This window comes from Passer domesticus, chromosome 23 (assembly GCF_036417665.1).
Source record: "Passer domesticus isolate bPasDom1 chromosome 23, bPasDom1.hap1, whole genome shotgun sequence".
NCBI classification, from domain to species: domain Eukaryota; kingdom Metazoa; phylum Chordata; class Aves; order Passeriformes; family Passeridae; genus Passer; species Passer domesticus.
Genome location: NC_087496.1, coordinates 973,392 through 996,442, shown reverse-complemented (window position 1 = coordinate 996,442; position 23,051 = coordinate 973,392). Strand labels below are relative to the sequence as shown.

The 23,051-nt window shown below is 44.6% G+C and overlaps 2 protein-coding genes across 2 annotated transcripts in view; both read left to right on the top strand.

Annotated features, from left to right (window-relative positions):
* Positions 1-6,034, top strand: part of BARX2 (BARX homeobox 2) — a 33,366-nt gene extending 27,332 nt beyond the window's left edge. The window contains exons 2-4 of the mRNA XM_064397648.1: positions 1,209-1,506; positions 3,902-3,986; positions 4,751-6,034. Coding sequence (XP_064253718.1) covers positions 1,209-1,506; positions 3,902-3,986; positions 4,751-5,005 — 638 coding nt within the window. The 3' untranslated portion in view covers positions 5,006-6,034. The remainder of the gene's footprint in view (positions 1-1,208; positions 1,507-3,901; positions 3,987-4,750) is intronic.
* An 11,924-nt stretch (positions 6,035-17,958) lies between these two features.
* LOC135285414 (transmembrane protein 45B-like) overlaps positions 17,959-23,051 on the top strand; it is a 56,197-nt gene continuing 51,104 nt past the window's right edge. The window contains exon 1 of the mRNA XM_064397677.1: positions 17,959-17,979. The gene's annotated coding sequence lies outside the window, so the exon portion shown is untranslated. The remainder of the gene's footprint in view (positions 17,980-23,051) is intronic.

The window sequence follows — 23,051 nt, the reverse complement described above, 5'->3', positions numbered from 1 at the left end:
CACAATCAGGCCTGCTGGTGTAATACGTTCCTTTCCACAGTCCCATTTATCTAAAGATCTCCGAATATTTTGTGCACATTAAATTTTAATCCATGTTTTACCACCAGTGATGTAGGTAAGGAGGATTATTTCCATCTTTCAAATGAGGTAAAATGAGGTACAGAGCAAGAAAGTGAGTTGCCCAAGACTCTGCAGGCTGTATATCTTACAGTAAGTTTACGTTTCCCCTATGTAACTCAATTTCCCTGCCCAAACTTTAAAGGAACAATCAGTTTCTTGGGGCTAAGGCTAAGCAGGAATTTGCTATAGCTGTAAATCAGAAAGCCTGATGTGGATGAGAACTTCCTCTAGTGTTTGGGAATGTTTGGATTTCTCATCCCAGAACAGCTTTGATATGAAAAGATTGGAGCAGAACTGGTTTGTTTTTAGGGCTGGTATCAGCTGAGTGGTGTAAGATGCAGAGTTTAGTCAGTGAAGAACTCTTGGGATGTATTCATCCTCATCTTCCTGCATGGTCAGTGGGATCAGTGTGGGCAATGGAGGGTGAGAGTAGTTCTGATGCAGTTGCCTATTAGGGGATGGAATGTGCTGTGAACCGGACTCGGTTGTCTGTTACCTGCAAGGGGACGGGGACTGTCTCAGGTGAACCCTGTCCTAGTTTCCTCAGGGAAACAAAGTTGGGAACAGACTGGGGATATATTTCATCCTTTGCTTGGAGTTTAATCTCTTGCAATAATTAGGCAGATGATTTCAGTGGTTATAATATCTCCCAAAAAAGGAGTGGAAAGGCAGTCCTTCCTTTCCCCAGTCCTAGGGTTAGGGTTAGGGTTAGGGTTAGGGTTAGGGTTAGGGTTAGGGTTAGGGTTAGGGTTGGGGTTAGGGTTGGGGTTAGGGTTAGGGTTGGGGTTAGGGTTAGGGTTTAGGGTTGGGGTTAGGGTTAGGGTTAGGGTTAGGGTTTAGAGTTAGGGTTTGGGTTAGGGTTATGGTTAGGGTTAGGTTTAGTGTTAGGGTTTCCCAGCCCAAGAAAAGCTGTGCAGTTTGTGAGAAGGAACAGGTCCAATGAGGGGCATATTCTTGCTTGTTTTTTAACAAGCAAATGGCAGAGCCAGGAGAGCCCTTCTTGCCTCCCTCCTCTCCCCTGCGCTCCCATTGCTCAGATCCATCAGCACTGATCTGACTTTCACCTGCCTGTGCTTCCTCCCTGCCAGGCTCCCCCTCTCTCCGGGCGTATCCCCTCATCTCCGTCCTCACGCGGCAGCCGCCCGTGCTGCCCCAGCTGCTCCCAGCCGCCGGCAGCTCCCGGGTGCTGCCAGCCCAGCCCTGCGCGGGGGCCGTGGGCACAGAGGTTCCCCCCAGCGAGGCCCAGGGCAGCAGCGAGTCGGAGGCAGAGCAGCCCCCACCACGCTCGAAGAAGCCGCGCCGAAGTAGGACCATCTTCACCGAGATCCAGCTCATGGGCCTGGAGAAGAAATTCCAGAAGCAGAAGTACCTCTCCACCCCTGACAGGTAGGTTGCTTGCTCACACCAGGAATAGGGAGGAGCAAAAGGGATGATCCAGCCCTGCTCACCTCTTCCACACTGAACATTCTCTGGCTGAGGGTGCTGCTTCTGGCTCTACCGAGTTGCCTCTGCCATTGGTGTGGCCATGGCAGGTAACCTAATTCAAATTCCAGGCTACTTTTCCTGGGATCAAAGGTGACACAAATAGATCATATCAGTGGGAATTTCAGGTGATGATACACATGGTTGGGAGCAGTTCTCCAGTCTCAGAGATCTCCTCAGAGAAGAAGGATCTCTGCCTTTCCGACTCCTGCTGCACACTAGAAAAACAATGGAGCCTGTCTCTCCCTGGGATCGCTGGTTCATGGCTGTGTGTTCATGCTATCTTCAGCTGCTCCTGAGCTGGCTTTTATCCCGTACCTTGGGCAGCAATTCAGTGGGAAGGTGGTGGCCTGTTCATAAACTTGGAGTTGAAAAGTGCCTTCCAAAGGCACAGGCAAGTTCTTAGGCACTGCTTGGTACCACATGGGCAAACCAAACTAAGAGAGATTTTAGCTCTTTTAAGGGCTTTGAATCCTTCTCTGGAAATTTAAATTATGGAAAAATTACCCATCAAATTCCTAGGAAGTTTGTAAACCTGGAGAAGGTTTGGAAGGTATCAGTCCCTTAACTCCACAGAGGGCAGTGTCCCAATATTTAAATTGATTCTGAAGATGGCATTTTCTGCTCCTACTCCCTGTCACCAAATTGCTGCAAGATGAAAATTCCTGGCTGTAGCCAACCTGCCTCATGGAGTTTCAGAGTTCCTGCTATGCCTGCACTGACTCCTCACAGCTTCACATCACCAGATGGTTGACACTTTGCTGAAGCACTCAAGGCTGATAATTAATAGTCTCATATGACTGTTCCTTGGCTTCATTGAGGCCGATGAGCAATTTCTGCCCATGTACCACTTCCCCTGTGTTTGTTTCCTTGGGTTTCCAGGCAGTGCTGGTTGCACTGAGGTATGTGGCAAGAGATGGCAGCTGGTTGCAAGTAATCCAGGTGTTACCAGACATGAGCACTAAGGCATGAAGGGTTGGCTAAGCCAAGCTTCTCTCTGTCAACTCATGGCTGGAACTGTGGCAAAGCAATGAACTGTGATCTGTGTTCACTTCTGCAGCTTTTGGCCTGGATAGGAGATTGTAGCCCTGGGAGGACACCTGAAACCCCTGGTTTATCCATAGTGAAGGAGGGCAGTACATCAGGGTAATGACTCTGACATGTGCTACTCTTAACTGTAATGGTGTTTTAGATCAATGGCTTCAGATGTGATGTAGTGGCAGAACAAGCCTGCAGGTCCAGAGTGAATCTGGAGTAGGGGAGAAGCATGAATCCTTGAATGTGAGGTGGAGCACAGAGAGCTGGTGTGGGGTATGTGGGTGTTTACAAATGTAAATCTGGTTGCCCAAGGAGCCCAGCTGTAATAAAGGTTGTATTATGAAAAACTTGCCCTTGACAAATGTGATTGCCCATCCAAAGGCAAGGAGATATTTGCCAAAAAGTCACAGAATGCAGAATACTGTGGAATATGGCTCTGAGTTGGACCTGTTCCACCTGCAGGACTTGGATGACTCTGAGGGGCACTTTCCTGGTGTGGCTGAGGATTTCCAACTCCATCCCTTGTGCAGCTCCATTACAAAACCACCAGATGCATGGTGCTATCACCTGTGGGGAAGGATCAGGAGCTACTCTGAGCCACATTTCCTTAATATCCTGGGCTTTAATACAGAAATAATTAGTGGGTTCACACAAACTTGCATGGGTTGGAGATTTGTGAAGGATGAATCAGGATTATGGGCTGTCTGCCACATATACCCTGCAGCTAAACATACAAAAACCAAATTCACTTAGAAGCTTAAATTGCCTAAATAGTAGAATGTATATGAAATTGATAGATTTAGATGTACTACTACTCCATGAGAAATGGGCAAGTACCATGATCCCCATTCTGAAGGCAGTGAAGAAGAAATATGATACAAAGAGTTGCTGATGCTGTGTGTCAGTTCCAACCTGTTTGCTTCAGACCTGTTTTTCAGGGATGTGATGTACCAGTAGCTCCTAATTCATGGACAAGCATGGAGCATCAGCAGCTGGAGTGCAGCAGGTTCATGTCTCAAAGAGGGCAGACAAACCCTGCCATGTCTAGAAAAAAGAGCTTGCAAACACCTGCATCTTCCATAGGACCATCTGTCTTTGCATCCTAAATCCATGGGTTTTACCACTTTTGTGTGACTATTCTCGAGACAACTGATCAGAGAGACACTGCTGAATGCTCTAACAGTGTTGCACTGCCTAGACTGGGCACCTGAGCTCCTCTTGGCTTCAGTAAACTCATTTTGTTGTCTGGTTTGTCTCCCAGGCTTGACTTAGCCCAGTCCTTGGGGCTGACTCAGCTCCAGGTGAAGACGTGGTACCAGAACCGTAGAATGAAGTGGAAGAAAATGGTGAGTGGGTGCTTGTCATTTCTCCATGGCTCTTAAAAACCGATTGCAAACAACAGATTTGGAAGCTGAACATAGTGGAGTGACTTGTGTCTATTTATACCAAATTTTGTTTTATTCCTGATCATCTTTCACAGAGATGGTCCTTTTTTTTAAAGTGTTCATAGTGTGGCATATGTGGTGGGCTAGAGGGGACTATAGGCAGTAGGAGGAGGACAAAGCAAAGAGGTGTAAGAAATGAGAATAGAAGTGAGGGAAGAACCAAAATATCTCCTTCTGCATTTTTGGCATTCCTGTGATCTCAGTGCTTCTGGGATTGGTTTTGTGCATAGAAAAAAAAGACTTTCTCTATGGAAACAGAGCAGTTTTGAGAGCTGGTATTAATTTTTGCTTCTCATATCTTCATTTCACCTTTCACTTTTTCTCATCTTCATGGTCCTTTTCCAGTTAAAATGTTATTTTATGAAAGACAGCCACTCAATAAATACTGGTGGGAATATGATGCTGTGACATTATCTAGTGCAGATGTCTATGTTTTCTGATTTGGGAGATGAGGTGCAGTTCTAGGCTGTTCCTTTGGATGCATGTGGCACCTGCAGAAGTTACTGTCACTTCTAACAAATTTGGCATTACCTTGGATATAGATTCTTGGCTGGAGTGTCTTGTTGCTGCAGGAATGGTGTGAAGAGAGAGGGAGTTAGACATAGGAACAGGATGTCTGAGACCAGCAGAGTTCCGAATCCTGACGGTTCATCTCTTTGCTCCAGGTGTTGAAGGGTGGACAGGAAGCTCCAACGAAGCCCAAAGGCCGTCCAAAGAAAAACTCCATTCCCACCTCAGAGGAGATTGAAGCAGAGGAGAAAATGAACAGTCAGGCTCAGAGTCAGCTGCAGGAGGGATGTCAAGCCTCTGAGGAGCCAAAACTAACAGAGGAGAACCCAGAAGAAGTCTTGTTGGAGACAGAGAAGTCTCCAGAACATATACCAGAGCCTTCCTCAGAGGAGACTACACCATTAAGTTAAAAGGGAAAGAAAGGAGGGGAAGAGAAAAAAAAATCACAGAGAAAAATCAACCCCAAATATATATATGTATATATATATTTAAATATGTATGTAGTGGTGTGTGTGTACATATATATATAAATATATATATATATATATGTATGTAGACCTTGTGTATAAGTCTAAAGATTGGTCACGTTGTGCCTTTGCAAATCAGCCATCACGGGCCAGGTGGAACAAAGATATCCCGTGGGAGTGGTGCCAGCCTGTTCCCCTGGCAGGGGCCAGAGCTTTCCTGCAGAGAGGGCTGGGGCTGGGACATTTCCAGGGAAAACCACACCAAGACAGCTCCTTGAGAAGCCTGGGGCTCTCCCAGGCAGTGGGAGGCAGGTGTGTGACTGTGTTGGAGGGTCAGTGTGTTCCCTTGGCTCTATCCTTGCCTTGTGTGGTGCCAGTGGACAAAGAGCTTGGCCTGGGCTCAGATCAGGGGTAGGCAAGGAATGGGACCTCTGACAGCACCATTTCCTCGTGTAACCAGCACTTAATTCTGTTAGGTATATGGGCCTGACTTAAACGATTTTAGGAAACGGTTCAGACCCCCAGGTTTGCTTTGGCCCAGTTAAGATCAAGGCTTCCGAAGGGAGATCTGTACCTGGGTCAGCTCCAATTGCCTCTCCTTGGGTGGTTTGGGTGCTGTGTCTGTGAATTTGCAGTGATGTGGGGTAAAACTTGGAATGAAATGAGCATTTGGATATAAGTCTGCTCCAAAAGCTTTTGGGTGCTTGGATCGGGGACTTTTGCTTTGGGCCCACTTCTAATTTTTGTAGGGATTTTTTAAATGAACTGTTAAATGTTTTCAGGGTTTGGGGAAAATGGTGGATTTCCAAAGTTGCTGCAGGAAGATGGCATTTGTTTAAGATGTGTGCCAAGAAAAGATGTGCACCATGTTTCATAGAGTCTTGTTAAGAGTGCATTTTGCCCAAAGGCTGCAAGAGATGTATTAAGATAACCTTTATTTTTTAATTAAAAATAAAATATATAAATCAAACAGTTGCTGCTGTTGTTTCTCTTCCAGAGGTTCTAATTTCAGAATATCAGGCAGAGGCTTTTCTGGAACAAGTTTTTCTATTCCAGCAAAATCTGGAGGAAATGGAAATCATCAGATTTTCCTTAACATCACTGCACAACAAGCTCTGTGTATACTATTTGTAGTACTTGATAAAGGAGGTGAGGGTGTTGTAAATGCCACCTTGTCACTGGGTGAATGTGTCAGAACAAGGGCACTATTTTCTGTCACCTCCTCCAGTTTTGGACACATATTTAGTGGCTCTTTGTGGCCCTGTGAAGATGATTTCTGAATATCCCTTTTTTGGCATGGCAAGGATTCACACACAGATCTCAAATGGTTTATCCAAGCAGTGCTGAGTGGGGAGAAAGGGATTATTTTCCCCCCAGTTTCTTGCTCAGTGGTGTTTGGAAGTGTCTGATTCCAGCTCTGAAATAGCTCTGTGTTCCATCAGCTAACATAAAACAGGTATTTGGTAAAGGATTTGTGCAGTTTGTATTCATGGTGGAGTGTCCCAGCTTGGCACGGCTTTTCTACAGCTGCCATGCATCCAACCCTTCCTATTGTTTGTTCTCCATCCAGTCAGTGACTGAAGATGTGCTTTAGAACTTGAAAACAGCTTTCAGAAAGGTAAAAATAAATAAGTCATACAAGGAACAGTGATGTTTGTGGGATATCCTGTCCTAGAACAGTGCTAATGTTATAACATGTGGGTTTCTTCTTTCCTTGAAGAAATGAATCTGCCTGGGGACTGATTTTTGAAATGGCTTAATAGATAAATACTTCCAAGGTAATCCTCTTTGTGCTGCTCACTGTGTGTATTTACAGTGTGTGAGACAGAAATTACAGTTTCATGTGGTGAAACTCCAGCTTTAGCCAAGCCAGGGAGGGACACGCTCCATTCCCTATGTGTCCAGTACACAATAATCAGCTTGGAAAAGGCAGCCGCTGGTGTAAGTGCATTGACAGGTTTGCACCTAAACCTGAGCTAAATTTACCAGAACTGGGCAACACTCATTTGCAAGGAGCTTAGAAAATACCTGGTATTTGTTACCTTTTAGCTCCTTTTTTTCTGTGTCACAGTGAACTAGAAATGGGTTGAAACATTTGCCTCTTGCCTGTTCTGTTGCAAACACAGGCTGTGAACTGCAAAATGTTTCCTCTGCCATTAAATGCATCAAAATTTAGTTGTCTTTGAACATTTTTCTTTCACAGAGCCCAGACATGCTCATGACAGCCCCTGTGAGAGGCAAAGGTGTCAAGGCAGGATTTTGCTGGAGCTATGATACAATGTCTGAGTTGTTGCACATTCTTTATCTCTGGATGTCTTTTTTTCCTCTTCTTTCCAGAATTGTGCTGTAGTTCAACTGTATCTATTGGACTAGAAATAACATTTAATTTTAAAAAGCCTATGGCCTGTTTATACAGGAATTAGATTACATGGTCTACGAAATCTGTAATCAGCCTCTATTGTTCTTGGATAGTGGCATCAGTGCTCCTATCTCCACAGAAAATGTTTCCACAAGTCTCAAATGCCGCAGTACTCAGGGAGAATGAAGAGAGCAACTGAGTGGAAATCATTTGTCTAGTAATGAGTTTCACCATCAAGTTGCAAAAAAACCCTGCAAGAGTTTCTACTCAGTTGATTTGTAAGCCTGAACAGCTGATTAAATTGAATATTGTGTGCAGATGATTCTAGAAACAAAAAGCTGACTATCAAGCCATCAAAGATATTTCAGCTTGCCTGAGTGAAATATTTTGTAATGAATCTGTTCTCTTCCAGTCCACATTGGACAGGGCTTGGAGCAACCTGGAATTGTGGAAGATGTCCTTTCTCATGGCAGGGGGTGGGACTAGATGAGGTCTAGGGCCCCTTCCAACTCAAACCTTCCTGGGACTTTTTTAACTTAAAAAAAACCAAAAAACCAAAACAATCAGAGATGTACTGTAAACACAGCATTTAGAAACATCAGTATTTTCTTCAACCCAAAGGTTTTTCATAAAATGGATAATGCAGATGCATTTGCTGGGTTTTTTGTAGTTGGTACCCACTGGATTTGTCCAATTTGAATTCCAACAGATTTACTTAACAAGGTGGGGAAATAAATGTAGAAACAGGAAAAAATATCACTTTCTTCCCCTGAGATAGGAAGTGGTGTGTGGGGTGTCTTTGCTGTTCAATGAAACTGTGAGAATACAAAATTTACAAAAATTTTAATGATAGGTTTCCAAGTCCCAAGGAAAGCAAAGTTGGCCATTTTCCAACAAAGGGTAAAGTAAGTTTTACAAAATAGCACTTCCCACTTCCCAGATGAAAATAATTGTTTCTGACTCAGCCCCACTTTACAGTGGGAACAGTTCCAGTGATTTTTTAATTATTTTTTTCCCTCGTTAATCCCATTCTATTCATTTATGAGTCAGTCTGGGTAAAAATGCAATTATCTTGCTGTCTGGGCTAGTTTTTCATGAGTCCACAAGACATTGATGATGTTTTTGTTCCTCTATTGGCTGAGGAGCAATCTTAACATCTTATTTTTCAACATGATTATTTAAATCCAGAATTAGCTCTTGAAACACTCTCTGCTGCTGCTCACACTGAATTACTTTCACTGATAATCCCTTGAGTGATCATGGAAAGCACATGCAGAATGTGTTTGGATGGAGGGAAAACAGCATGAAGAAAAAGTGGGGAAACCCATTTACATCTGCAACTGGAGTAAAATTACAAATTTTAGTAGAACTAAACATAGGGATCCCAGCTGCTGTTGGGAGGCAAGTGCTCCTTTTCCTCTTGCTTTAAGGTTTTTCTGCTTTGGGCTTATTTTTGGTCTGGTCACTGAAATGCCAAGAATTGAGTGACTCTTCCACTGGCTTTGAGCTGAGCTGAGTTGGGTTTGAAGGCTGGGCTGGGATTTAGCCATTAACAGGGGCTGTGGGCTGAGAGTTGTGTTTGCTTCTGCTCCTAAGACCCAGGAAAAAACAGCAGAAGTCTGATTTTAGGCACCTGAGGAGAAACACAGGGAGCTGCTCCCTGAGGCAATCTGCACAGTCTCATCCCCGAGGGCTGCCTGGGGGCCTTTGGGCCAGCCCTGGAAATGGTTTCATTCCTTTAAAAGCCTCCTGACTCTCAGGATCTGCCGTCCTGGGACTGCTGGTTTCTCATCCCAGAAATCTGACCCGAGACAGGAGCCCTTGTGATTGAGCCCTGATGATGTTCAGGGGTATTTGGCTTCCAGTCCTGAGAGAAAGGAACAAGCCCTGATGTCAAAATCCCAACTCTCCTACAGGGATGGGATGTGCTCATAGCCGGAGTTCTGGCTGGGACCCACCTTTTATTGTACCCACTCCTGAGATAATATTGCAAAGCACTGAGCTCATCCTGCAGGATGGTTTCTCCAGGTCCCAGCAAGGATAAATAAGGAGAGAAAAAAATCTTTATTCATTTAACTTCAGGCCAGTACAAAGAAATTTGGTGTTTGAGAGGGTTTTCAGTTTCCCCCCTCTCAATCACCTTTCCTCAGCAGCAAAATAGAAAAGGACAGTACACAAGAATGGACTGGTAAAAAGAGAGAACAGTAGTTGAAAGAAAAAACAAAAGGGAACAGCTTAACTGTATCAACCTACATGAAAATAAAACTAGAAAGAAAAATAATCATGGTAAAAAAGTCAACCTCTATTTTTTGGACAGATGAAGCACTAGTTCTGTAGAGAGATATTTTTCTGTGGTTTAGCTAAATGTGCAAGGATGATGAATGTTTTTCATGTTTTGTGTTTCCTTTTACGCACTATGAATTAAAATGTAGCTGGATAAAGAACGGTTCTTGTAATAGACTTAAGCTACAATACAGGACTTGGGCCCACATCTCAAAAAAAGCAGAGGTTTGGTGAAGTCTAGATCCTGTAGAATTTTAGATGTTGGCATGAATATCCTTTAAGAACCTCACTCCTCTTTCTTCTCAAGGTCTGGTACTGCCAGGTAGGATTTATCAGGTTTTATTGTAAACTGAAGTGGTTTGGGGGCATCAGTCTTTGGAGCACAGTAGCTTTCCATTATTATATTGTAGCTGCAATTTAAATCTCTTAAATTAGTGATATTTGGTTTAAATTACTATCCAAAAACTGGCAAAAACCCCCCTCAACTTGTCCCTTGTCTTGTGCCTAGGAATCCACAACTGGATACAAGCTTTACACCTTGAAGTCGTGGAGTTAAAGTCCATGAGGGTGATTTTCAATGCAGGGATTTGAACCCTAAAATCTAAATATATTTTTCTCTGGCAGAAATAGATTGTCTGGTTGTTGTTTTTGTTTAAACCAGACACCCTGTTGTTTCTAGGCTTTCCCTATTAATTCCAGTCTCCTCCTGTATTATAAACCTCCTTGAACACAGTGTCCCAGAGCAGTGGAATTATAGCCACTGCTCAAAGGGAAGCCTCTGGATCTGCTGGGATTCATGGGTAAAATAATCCTCTCCCAGAGGGAGAAGTGTGGGCAGCTGCCAATGGACAGGGAACCCCTCCAGGCTGCTCTGACAGGTCCCTTCACTGCTGGAAACACTGGAGCTCTTGTTTCATCAGACAACTGAGGGTAATAGAAAGTGTTACTCACTAGGAGAAGTTCCTGAAATCATTGACAGCCTGCCTTCCTGCATGCAGGTGGGAGTGGGAATTTTCCCTCCAGAGATTACTGAGGAACAAATTTATCAAGGTAAAATTTCAGGAGCCAAAATTTTCTGGGGAAGAAGGTGGCGAAGGCTGTCGAGCACTAACAAAAGCGGAAGTGATGGTACCCCTTGGGCAAATGCTTCTAATGTTTGCATAAACCAAAGGAACCAAACCCTTCTAGAGAAAACAATAGTGAAATACTTCAGGTCTTCTTTGCTTCCCACACGGACCATTAATGCCCTTCCCAAGCAGGAGCCAGCCTTGTCAGGTGGAGAAGGTTCTGATTTCCTGGACACTGCAGACTTCACCCTTCTCACCACACCCAAAGCCAGCTCTCGCTGAAGCTGAAGTAAAACCTTCATTAGCTGTATCAGAGCTGCAATACCCAATTATGATGCTGATCCTTGCAGACCATGATGAGTTCAGGCAGATTTGGTGAGGATATAGCGTACAAGGGATCCTGAAGCCCTGAAAAGTGTCACAGAGGCTGTCGCAGAAAGTGAAATTAAGTTAAAGCAGGTCTGAGAACTGTCTGAAATCAGCCAGGCCCTGCTATTTCTGCTAGAAGGAGCTCACTGTGAGAAAGCTTTCAGCAGCATCCCTTCCTGTCCCAGCTTGGGGGGCTGTCCCAGCAGCATCACCTTGTAATTACAGTGCTAAAGTAGTGCTCTTACTTACTCTTATAAAAGAAATGGGAAAAAAGAGGAGTAAACTGCCATGAAAACAGCAGGGCTCCATCCTTGAGGCTGCCGGGTACAAACCCTGCAGATTTTTGTGGCTTTCAAGAACTTTTTAGCAAGCCAACATGAAGGAAGGGGGGTTATTTGTAAAGCTAGGTCACACAACTCCCTGAGGCGCTTCCCTGGTGCCTCTGGAAAATTCACATTATCCTGTAGGACTGGTAGCTCAATGAGGAGCAAACAAGCTGAAAGAGGTGGATTAAAAGTGATAAATGCACAAGTAGGTCACAGGCTGGGGGTTCTTGCTCACAGTGATTCTGCTGAGAGATGGTGGCACCAGATCAGTGTGGGGACACTTCTCCATCATCCACCCCTGCCCTTGGCATGTCAGTGTGCATACAAGCCTTGGTGCTTTGGGCTCAAGGTCCTGCCAGGAGGGATGGGAATTTCCATCTTCTTACGGACCTTTGCATTGCCCATAATTCCGTCTCTCTTCCCAGCCTTCCTACCTTGGACACTTCCTGATCAATGTTGCTCCCACAGGAGATCCTTTGGGCTTTGGCAGCTGGGGAATTGCACCTCCTAGGACTCCCAGAGCTGGAGTCCACCAGTGCTGCTGGAATTTTTAGCAGACACCCAAGTGTGTTGTATTTTATTATCCTTGTTTGTTGCGTTGTGTTTTATTATCCTTGTTCTCAGTTTGCAATGGTTTCACTGATGTAGCCCCGCGTCTTTCCCGAACATGGTTTGCCCCAGGTCACTCCCTCCTCGCCCATGTCAATCCTCCCTGTGGCTGCAGAGCCATTCCCCAGTCTCCTCCCTGGGCCCCTGTCAATCCCTCGGCCTCCCTTCCCCTCTTTCCAGAATCTTCCCCCAGGGGCGTGGAGTGATTGGGCAGAGGTCAGGGCCCTCCCTTAAGGTGCTTCCTCATTTGTGCTCCTTCATGTCCATCTGCCCGGTTTGCACAGCCCCGTTTCCCCCATTGGTTGTTGGATGTATCTTTGCCTTGTTTGCGCCCCCCTTTCCAAGCTGGTGCAGGGGCTGAGTGTGTGCTGTGTGCAGCAGGTTGCCCTGAGGGTCAGAGCTGCCCTGAGCCCTGAAATAAACCTTGGCTTTACCCTGCCCAGAGTCGGCCCTCTCTTCCTCCAGCTGCTCCTGTGGTTTAGGGCTGGCAGCCCCGGCCGCTCTCCTGTAGCCCTGGCACAGGGGAGTGTCCCCCGCAGTCAGCCGTGTGGGGCTGTTTTCCACATCCAGAGCAATTGTTCTCTTTCTCCTGTGCTCTGCCCATCCCTGGATTGGTGTGGGAGGATCGGAGAAACGTGCCTGCAGTCTCAGAGGATTCATAATTGCCAAACAAGGGATGCAGAGCATCAGCTCTCTGCAAATCTCAAAGAGAACAATGCTCTAGAGTCTGGGCCAGCTAAGGAGGGAGAGCAACTTTCCGTGCTGGGATTTGCCCAAAGAAGATGTTTCATGATGAAAATTAACAGGAGCTAATCCATAACATCACCTGCTCCTCCACACAGAGATATTTCTATATTTGGGTGGGGACCATGACTCAGAGAAACTATTTCCTCTCCTGTCCATGCTTTTCATTACTGGAAAGACAATGGCATTTTCCCCCCTGTGTTTCATTTTGTGGTATGTAGGATAATGATGCTGATAATAATTCTTGATAATGGGATTAAAAGCCCAGACTGGGAGTTACCTGCCTTATTCTCCATGTGCCTCAGTGAATATTTACCCCTGAGGTAATAATTAGATCTGTTCCTGCAGCCACCATCTTGCACAGTGAGATGAAGATGTCAGAAAGCAGAGGATGGCTTGGCATTTGTTCCAAGCTCTTCCCAGGAGAGAGGGAACAGCTCATTTCTGAAGCATCAGCCAGCCCTTTACCTGTTAAATCTGAGGTTCATTGTTCCCCTTCCCCAGGTCCTGCCCCTCTCCTTATGCCATGTTACCACCCTGGGATGAGCAAAAGCCCTGAACTTGATCCTGCCTTTGACAGGAACTGACTGGAAGCTGTGGAACATTCTCCCTACACCCTTTCCCAAGGAATGCTCAGCTCCCTGGCACCCAGCCCTGCTGACCTTTTGGGTGCAGCACAGAGCTCATCTGCTCCGGCAGCAGTCTGGGAGCCTGGGGCAGCAAAATGAGATTTTCATTATTTACTCAGCACCCAGGGTGCTGAGTAAATGGGACATGGGCCTGGAACAAGGGCCAAGATAAGGAATTAAAGTGTGAATTGGAGACATTTTGGGAGAAACACTGATTTTGAAGCAGCAGATAATGCTCCCTCTGAAGGTACTGAGCTCCTTGGAGGGTGTCACACACTTCTTGCAGCCCTGGTCTCCCAAAATCAGGAGTTACTGCACATCCAGCCTGTGGCCTGCAAAGGCATAATGCTTTTCTTTCTTTCAGAAACCTGAAGCTTTCTACATTTTAGCTCTTTTTCAAGATCTTCTCTTAGCAAAGAAACAGTTCTAGTTGTGCACAATAAATCTGGAGCAGGTGAACAGGGGATTATTGCCAAACCACTAATGCCCCCCAACTGCTTCCCAGAGCCAGGTGTCCTCTTTGGAGGATCCTGTTTTGATCAGTTGTATTTCCTGCCTGTTCTTCCTAACAGTTTACCTTGATTAAACTCAGTGTAGTTACAATAACAACAGAGCAGGAAATGGATGCTTGTGAAATAGAACACAAATATTCCCCTTTTACCTGTGCAGGTTCTGTGCAGGTAGCACTGGGGGTGCCTTCTCAAGCTGGTATCATGGCAGGAAATAAAAGTCAGGATTAGCAGGGTTGTTCGGGTTACAAGTCCAGGTTGTTGCAATTCCAGGTTGTTCATACTTTCATAAATATTTCTGTCTCTGTTTAAAAACAAATGGAGTGGGTTTTAGTTTTCTACTATTCTTGGAAAGCTGTTGCAGAGGCCAGTTCCTGTGGCAGCCCTTCATTAAATTTTCTGTCTAGGCCTTTATGTGTCCCATTCTATGGCCTTCAATTTTTCCCTGTTATTGTCCACAAGCAGATCTCCCTCTCCACTGCTCTTCTCCTCGGATATTTAAAGCTGGGGATCAGATCTCCATGCAATCTTCATCCTGTCAGGCTCTTGGAGGCTTGTCCTATGAGATAATCTCCTTCCCAGGATCACTCCCATATCCTTTTGCTGTTTCTGTTCCAGGCTGGATTTATCTTTCTTGAACACAGGTGATGAAAACCGTACAGACTGCTGTAGTGAAGGTCTTAGAGCAGCACCTCCTCTACCCCAGATACCTCATCTGGCTCATTTTGGAGTTAAAATGGTGGGGTTTTTTAAGGTGGGCCACCTGATTTTGGTAGTCAGAGACCTTATTTAATTATTCAGTGATTACTACATGGTTTGCTTCTGCCGTATGTCATTTCTCAATCTCCTGTTTCCGTGCAGGTTGTACAATTCCTTTGGTAATGGCAATCTGACTCAGCTTTTTGTCATTAGCCAACTTTGATGGCTCAACTCTGCTTTTTCTGCACAGGGTTTTAATTAAAGACTTACATAAAATTAATCTCAATTGGAATCCTGAACAACTATGTTAATAAACTTCCTTGAGCCCATTTGCCTCTCTCTCTTTTCCTTTTATCTCCAACCACCTCTGGACCCTCTCCTACCAGCCCTGCTTTTGTTAGTGAAGATACAACTTATCTTTGCAGAAGCGAAGAATTCATACAAATTGCTGGTGGATGACATTTCCCTTGTGTAGAAAATCCATTATCTTATTGAAAAGAAATTAGCCACAGCAAAATCTATTCACATTATCCCATTTCCCTGTATCTCTTCTGCTTTATTTTCCTAAGCTGTTAAAATCTATTTTATCAAATTTTCTTCCCAATTCTTAAATATAGGTGACGATTCTTCATGCTAAGTTGATTTATAATAACCTTTGCTCTGGGGTTTCTGTGATAAATTATCTTGTTTGTGACATGAGATTAATTTCTTACAGAATTGTTGTTTTGCCAAATTTTCTGCCCGGATTTCCCTCCCTGAGTCCTGCTTTCAACAATTTGAGGATTTGCATTCATTTTTCCTATATGGAATCATTAATTTCATAAATGCAAATCTTGCTTTCCATGAGCATGGAGATGTCCTTTGTCTTACCCAGGAGATGCCAGTGGATGGGGACACCTGCATGGATGGAGAGATGGATCTGCACTGTTCACAGCAAGTTGGTCTTACCAAATACAGAGTACCCAGACATCAGCCCAGCCCTGTTTCTTCTGAGAATTCAGAGGTCAGGCAAACAGAGGAGGGCAGTGGGAGCAATGCTGTTCAATACCATTCCAAACAGTTTTAATGACACTGGCCTTTCATACCTGCCAGTGGGTTGTTTTGGTTTTGTTTTTTTTTTTTTTTTTTTTCTTTTTAGCTCTCTGCCTTTGTTAGTCTTTTTTCCCCCTCTCATCCTCTCTGTTTATTTTTGTTGCAGATTTATTAGGTACACAGTTAAGTGCCATTTAGCTTTGCAGAACTGTCATCGCCAGCACTTTATGAATGGGATCTTTCACTGACAAATTATTTAAACACTAAAAGGGGGGAAAATTTACTGCTCCAGGTCAATGAAGAAGCCAAGATCAACTGAAATTCAGCTGTGTTTCTTCTTGAATACAGGAATATGACGAAGGTGCTCAGAATTTTCTTTAATGTATTCTCATCCTTAATTTATCCTCACACGTCAAATGGACTGTCACTCTGTTTTGCAGTGCTACTTTTCCTAAAATAATGCCTTTTTCATTCTGACAGCTTGCAAGAGCTCAGAGATCTAAAAATATAGCTAAACAGGCAGTCACACACCTGCTAATTTAGGCTATGGATAAGCTGTGACCAGTCATGCAGGCACTGACAACCAATTCTAGCCAGGGAAGTTTTTTCAATAGAAAGTGAGGAGAGTTCTGCAGATCAAATGCAATCCTGGGTGTGGGCCCCTGGGAGTAGGTCTCCCTTTATAATCTTGAAAAAAATTCTTACTATATTTTAATATTTCTGATCCAGAACTGCCACAAGTGCAGAGTGGTGTGTTCTTTCTTCAGCCGGTAGATTCCCAAGAATTCCTCTCTGCCAGGGTGGGCAGGCCCTGGCACAGGGTGCCCAGAGCAGCTGTGGCTGTCTCTGGATCCCTGGCAGTGCCCAAGGCCAGGCTGGACAGGGCTCGAAGACACCTGGTCTAGTGTCCCTGCCCAGAGCAGGGGGGTGAAATGAGCTTTAATTCCCTTCCAAGATAAACCATTCTTGGATTCTGTATCAGAGCTGGACTTTTCCCTTGGTCTCCTGTTCCACCCATGGAGCCTGGTATTAATTCTGTGTGTCAGAATCGTTGTTACTAGTGGTTATCTCTGCCCTCCTTCAGTCTCCTAGCCCAGGGAAGTCCTGCAGGAAGCTGTACTTGCTGTATTTTCCTCGTTCCTCTTGCAAGGCAATTGTCTCCCTTTTTTTTTAGCCTTGTACTATATATAACCTTCAAGCAATGGTGCAAGGTTGTTTGTTTGCTGATGTGATTTCATGTGTTTATTATGTCCTTCATATCCTAATCTTTCGTAGTTGTCTTTAACTACTTGGAGTGCGTATATATATATATATATATTTGTGTGTGCGTGTGTGTGCATGTGTGTGACTATAGGATGGCAGAGGGGCTGGCCAAGCTCCAGGAGTGCAGCCAGGGAGGACTGTAGGGTGTTGATTGAGGGACCAAGGTGGCCTCAGGTCTCCTGACCCTCTGAATTCCACTGCTTTGTTCCCACGTGAAATTTTCCTCTCCACCTGATCCCAGGATATTGCCAGGCTTACAGGTCATTATACATGGGGGGATCAAGTTGTATTGTAAAGCTGACAAAAGTGATAATTTTATATATTTTTCTCTAGCAGTTCCACATTGCTGTGGAAGCTTTTTGACTAATCCACTTAGATTTGGATTAATCTTTCTGGACTAGGAATATTTGCATGTACGTATTTGAGAGATTTAAATGGACACCTCTAACCCCTATGGGGTTTTGTTTCTTAACATACCTTATAAACTCTGTCTGTGAAGGAAGATGAGACACAAAGGTTTCTTTTTTTGTAGCAATCTGGTTTGATTTTATTCTCTTTACAGGGTAAAATAAAGAAAACAAGAACTCCATGGCTATGATTTTAATGCTCTGACAACTTTAGTTAATGCAGAACTTCTGTATTAGGGGAAGTGCCCATTTTACAGATATGGAAACTAAAGGTACAAAGAGATTAAACACAGTTCTCAATATAATAAAGGTGAAAATGGCAGGAGTGCAAACCCCAGGGGTCCTCTCTGAGAGCAGTAAGAGTATGGACATGAGTTCAGCTGCTCATAAGAAATGTATTTTATTTCCTTTGAGAGGCTAAGGCTGGAGTTTCTCTTAAATTCTCCCAAATTTATGTGCTGTTGGTGCACTGGGAAATATTTTAACAGCCTTTATTTTTACCACCTGTAATTCAGCAGGTGCAGGATGGGAGCAAACTGAAGAACTCAGATCTGGAGCCTGGATCATGATACCCCACAGCAGAGTTTGCTGTCAGGGGTGAGCTGGGGAAGGCACCCAAAGGTGAGTGTTAATAAAGTCACCCAAGTGCTCCTGTGGGGCTGTTCTTCAGTGCTGGAGAGGTTCAGGTTGAAGCCACCAGCTCTTAATGTTGGATCTCCACCTGTGGTGAAGCCTCGATTGGCTTTGCTGTCTAGTTTGGGTCTGAGCCACTTCAGACACTGCAGGTGCCACCACTCTGTTGCTGTAACTCGCCTCCAGATCACCTTGTCAGTCATGTTCTTGAGCCCAATGAGCCAATACCAGTGGATTTCACCAGGATTTAATGGATTTAATATCATAATTTCTTGATGGAAGTTGCTAATGATTTACACAAGTTTGTTTCTCCTCCAGTTTTGGTTGGTAGTTGGTTCACTTTGTCAAGTTTTTGTTGCTTTTGTGGTATGCAAAAAATGAGCCCTTTCAGGACTGACAAATCAAAGGTGAGGAAATGCACTTTTTTTCTACTTTTATTTTTTTAAATTAGACCAGATATTTTTCTTATCATGTTGATAGTCTGTTGGGCAATGCTACACAACAGCAGCTTGAAACATTTCTTCCTTTGAATGGGCTTCATCCCACCTGACTTTGACCATCTTAAAGTTTGCTGTTAAGTCTGAGCTGACGATCTCCTTCCATCTGTGGCCAGTGTGAAAAATCAGACAATTTATGCTGTCTCCTGCAGAGAGGGGAGTCATTCTCTGGAGACACCACTAACTGCACACAGAGAGATCCTTTCCCTAATCTCCTTCATGTTTCTAGTTAACAGCTGAAGACACTGACTTTGATTTGCATGGAAATTGATGATCACTGGGCATTTTTAGCAAAAGCAGATGTCTTAGAGTTTGTTTTTAGCTTTAGACTAACACAGAATGGTCATGGGGAAGGTGTCCCTGCCCATGGCAGGGGATTTAATGAGAGGGTTTTAAGGTCCCTCCCAACCCAGACCATTCTGTGGAAATGGAGAATATGGAGTAATATGGGAGCAGTTTAGAAAAGTGGCTGACTCCTATGTGTCCAGCCTGTGTCACACTGGCTGCCAAGGGGAATACGAGGAGCAGTTCAGACAGATGGAGAGCAATCTTTCCTGCTTTTCCTGACCTCCAGCAACTGGCTTAACCCCAGTACATGACACCGTATCTGCCTTCCAAATGCTCCTTACTCCTGACTGGTATCATTATTCACAGAAATTACTTTGGTTCTTGGGTTTCAGAAGCATCGTGTGGCAGGGAGTCCTGCAGTCTCATTAGGCTCTCAGTGCACCCTCCCTCCTCCCTCCTGTGCTGATCTTCTTCTTCTGCTTCTTCTTCTTCTTCTTCTTCTGCTTCTTCCTCATTGAGGATGGGGTCAAGGACGTGCCCTGGGCAACTCCTCATGTGCCTCTGGATCACAGTCCTGCCCTCCTTCCCTCACCTGGCACTGTGTCCTTGTGCTGTCAGTGGGGGAGAGGAGAATTGAACCCATCATCTCTGTAACTGACCAGTTTTGGGGTTTTTTTCTTTTCAGGAGCTCTTCGTTATTAATAATACTTTATTGTATGGACAGATGTCACAGTAAAATGGGTAATCTCACTGAGCAGGCTGTGAGTGGTGATGTGCTCAGCCTTTGTTTTTAACTTGGGGAAAGAGCAGAGAAGTGGTGGTTGCTTACTGAGGTAATAATCACCTGCTGTTAAAGCCATTCCATTTAGAAATACTTCCCCATGCTCAGGCTCAGGCGTGTGAATGGAGGCAGCATGAACATGGTTAGGGCTGTATAAACCTTATATCACAGGGCTGGGCTGTGCCAATCCCCCTCCAAGAAGGGCACTTGTTCTGTCAGGGAGTTTGTCAGCTCTTGGGCTCCAGTCAGAAAAAGAGAGCTGCAGTTGCAGTCTCTGGAGAATTGTGTCTTTGAGCACTGGGTTTTCCTAATGACCATTACACTTTTCTTCTTCTTTTTGCGTTAAAATCTGAAATTACATGCATCTAATTTTTAAATCTACTGGATTTTCCCTAATGGAAGGGAGGGGTAATGGAGACATCAGGGGAGATGTGTTAACAGCGTGGCTAATTGAGCATGGAGAGTGTGCCCAGGGTATGGTGGAGTTTCCATTACTGGAAATATTGATATCCAGGGTAAACTTCTCTTCTTAAGAGACTTCTTTTAGTTAAAATTAATTCTGTACTTGTATTCTAAGGAAGATGAAAAGAGGGAATCACACTGGTTCCCCCTCATGGTGTTGCATTGCCTCCCAGCCTGGCACTGCTGGGATAAGAACAACTCTTTAGGAAAAGGACGGGATAACTCCCAGGAGCTGATGGATGTTCTCAGCTGGGTCTGTTGCCAGTCCCAAGCCCCCAGCTGCCTGTGGTAGGGGATGCACAATTCCTTTTTCCTGCAGAATAGCCTGGATTTGCTGCAATGAGAGAGGCTTAGTCCTGTCTTGGCATTGTGTTGCTGCAGGCATGCCTCCCTGGCCATCTTGCTTTACATATAGAGGCAGCAGGACTGCCAAAATCGCAGGCAAAGAGTGTTTTGGGCCTGTGACATGGTGCCACCATATGTGAATCCACCAAGGATGAGGAATGGATGGCACAGAGCTCCTCTCATTTTCAGCCTCCAGCATGGCACATTTCCATCAGGTTTTCAGGATCAACAGCAGGAGGAAAAGAGGGAATGGACAGACATCTCTAGGCAGACTGGAATGATGGAAAATGCAGAGAAGGCAGCATCTATTATTAATGGGGTTTGTATCTCACCCCATATTGATGTTTCCAGAAAAAAAAAAAAAAAACCAAACAGATTAATTTATCATTTCATTATCTTACAACACCCAGTTTCTAGCATTGCCAGCACCCAAGGCCTGGAATTTACAAGTTTACAAACTGACAGGTTTATGAAATTCATTAGCCTAGCTGGTCAGAGCATGGTGCCAAGGATGCAGGTTCAATCCCAGTACGGGTTTTTTGCTTAAGAGTTGGATTTGATGATCCTCGTGCGCCCCCTCCCAACTCAGAATATTCTGTGGTTCAAATTTCTTCAGGAACCAGGAATATTTATCCAAGTGTAGGTCTGATAGGGAATGTATATCTGGGAGTGGAGTTGTTGCTTTCTGGTTTGTTTGGGTTTTTTTAAACTAAATTGGTAATCTGCATTCCATTCGGGTAGAGGAAGGGAACAGCCCCTCATTGTTTTCACCTGTTGTAGTAACTTGCAATTTTTGCTTAGCTAGAATTCTTGGGTTCAAGAGCAGCACAGTGCAGGATTGTACAGGAACCAAGAGATGTGGTCAAGTTGTAATTTCAGTTGATATAAATCAGTGGGGAGACATTTATACCTTTTGAGCCAGATTATGTGTCACCTTCTGACCTTCCTGCAAGAGGCTCATCCCATGAACAAGGAATTGGCTTGACCTGGTGATGTTCCCAAGAAAGGTCAGGGTCACACACAGCAGCTCCTGAAGAACCACTGAGGGTCCGAATTTGCAGCTCTTGATGCCATATCCATGGGAAGTTTTTTGTCTTTCTGTGTTGGAGAGGGAGGGGAAGAACAGAGTGCTCCAGCAGTGGAGACAGTGATGCTGTGGGTTTCCCAGGCTGAGGGACAGGGCTGGAAATCATTGTGTGGAGAATATACCTTCAAGAAAGTCTGGTGCTGGGGAACAATGGGACCTGTAATTGCAGATAAACACTGGGAAAACCCCATGAATCACGAGCCTGTGAATTGAATATACAAATATTTTGGAGTGGAAAAAGAAGAGTCTTAACTGGTGAAGCATGGCCTTGGCAGAATAAGCTGTTCCCGTCCATTATCTTTTGAGGCAGCCAAAGGGTGAAAGAAAAAGAGAACAGAAGATAGAAACCACATATAAACATTAATTAATGCTCTCAAGGCTTCTTCTTCTTGGTCATGTTAAACCTTTAATCTCTGGGATTTAATAATACTGTGGCTTTTTATTCATCTCCAGATAATAAGTATGTAAAGGGAGTGCTGGGGAAAGCCTTTGCATCCAGCTCCTCCAGTGTGACAGCCTTCATCCCCCTGGAATGTTGGTTCCCCAGAGTCCCTCCACTTAAGCTCACCTTCCTTGTGCTTTAGCCCCTTTTTTTTTTCCCTTTTGCAGAAGGTTAAGGTAGTGCCCACAGTCCATCACATCACCTCCATGGAAAGATACTAACTTTGGGGAATGTATGATATCCCCTTCATACACACGTATTGAATCTGGGAATCATTAAGGTTGGAAAAGCTCATGGAGACCAACCATCCTGACACTCTTCTAACATCAGTGGTACTGCAGAGGTAGCACAGCTACCCAAGGCAGGTGGCACAGGAGCCCCAGATGTGTCCCTGACACGTGGGTGAGGCACCCGGTGGCTGACAGGGAGAGCTGGAATGGATTTCTTCTCCAGTGATTACTGTGCTCCTTGGCAAAGGGAAATGCTCCCTCTCTTGAACCCTTGAGGTTAAGCCACATCATTCCTGAGTGTCATCCAGCGCTTAAAGGTGCTGTCAAGAAGATGACATAAGAATTTGTTAAGAAACTAATGTTTCCCCTCATCCCCTGCTGTCCCTCAGGGCTTGTAGGCACCCAGGCTCAGGAAGTGGTAATGAGAAGGGAGGAATTAAATCACATTCCAGTTGCCCCAGAGCCAGCACTGGGGACTGGCTCCCACCTCTACCTGGGCTGTGTCTTCCATGGGGCAGAGGAGGAAAGCAAAAGCTCTGGGCTCTTTTTCTGACTGTCGCAAATTTTTAAACCCCAATTATTGTAATTGATGGGACCCCAAGAATCTCCAATGTTTACTCCTTAAGTCCATTTTGCAGATGAATGGCTGAGACTTGACTGTCCAGTGTTTCCCAAACTGACTCACTGTTGCAAGCAATAGATAATATCAAGATAATAACAGTTTTAAGAGATAGAAAATAGCACATTTCCACAGATATTTCTAAGACCTGAGCATGCAAGAAGTGTTCATCCTCACCAACAAGTAGGAAAGTGCCCAGGGAGAACACTCAGCCTGAAAGAGGGTCTCCTCTTTCAGAAGCCTTGGTCTTTTTTTCATGTGCAGAGGAAAGCATTCATTTTCTCCAGCAAATAATGATAGTTTGGAGTT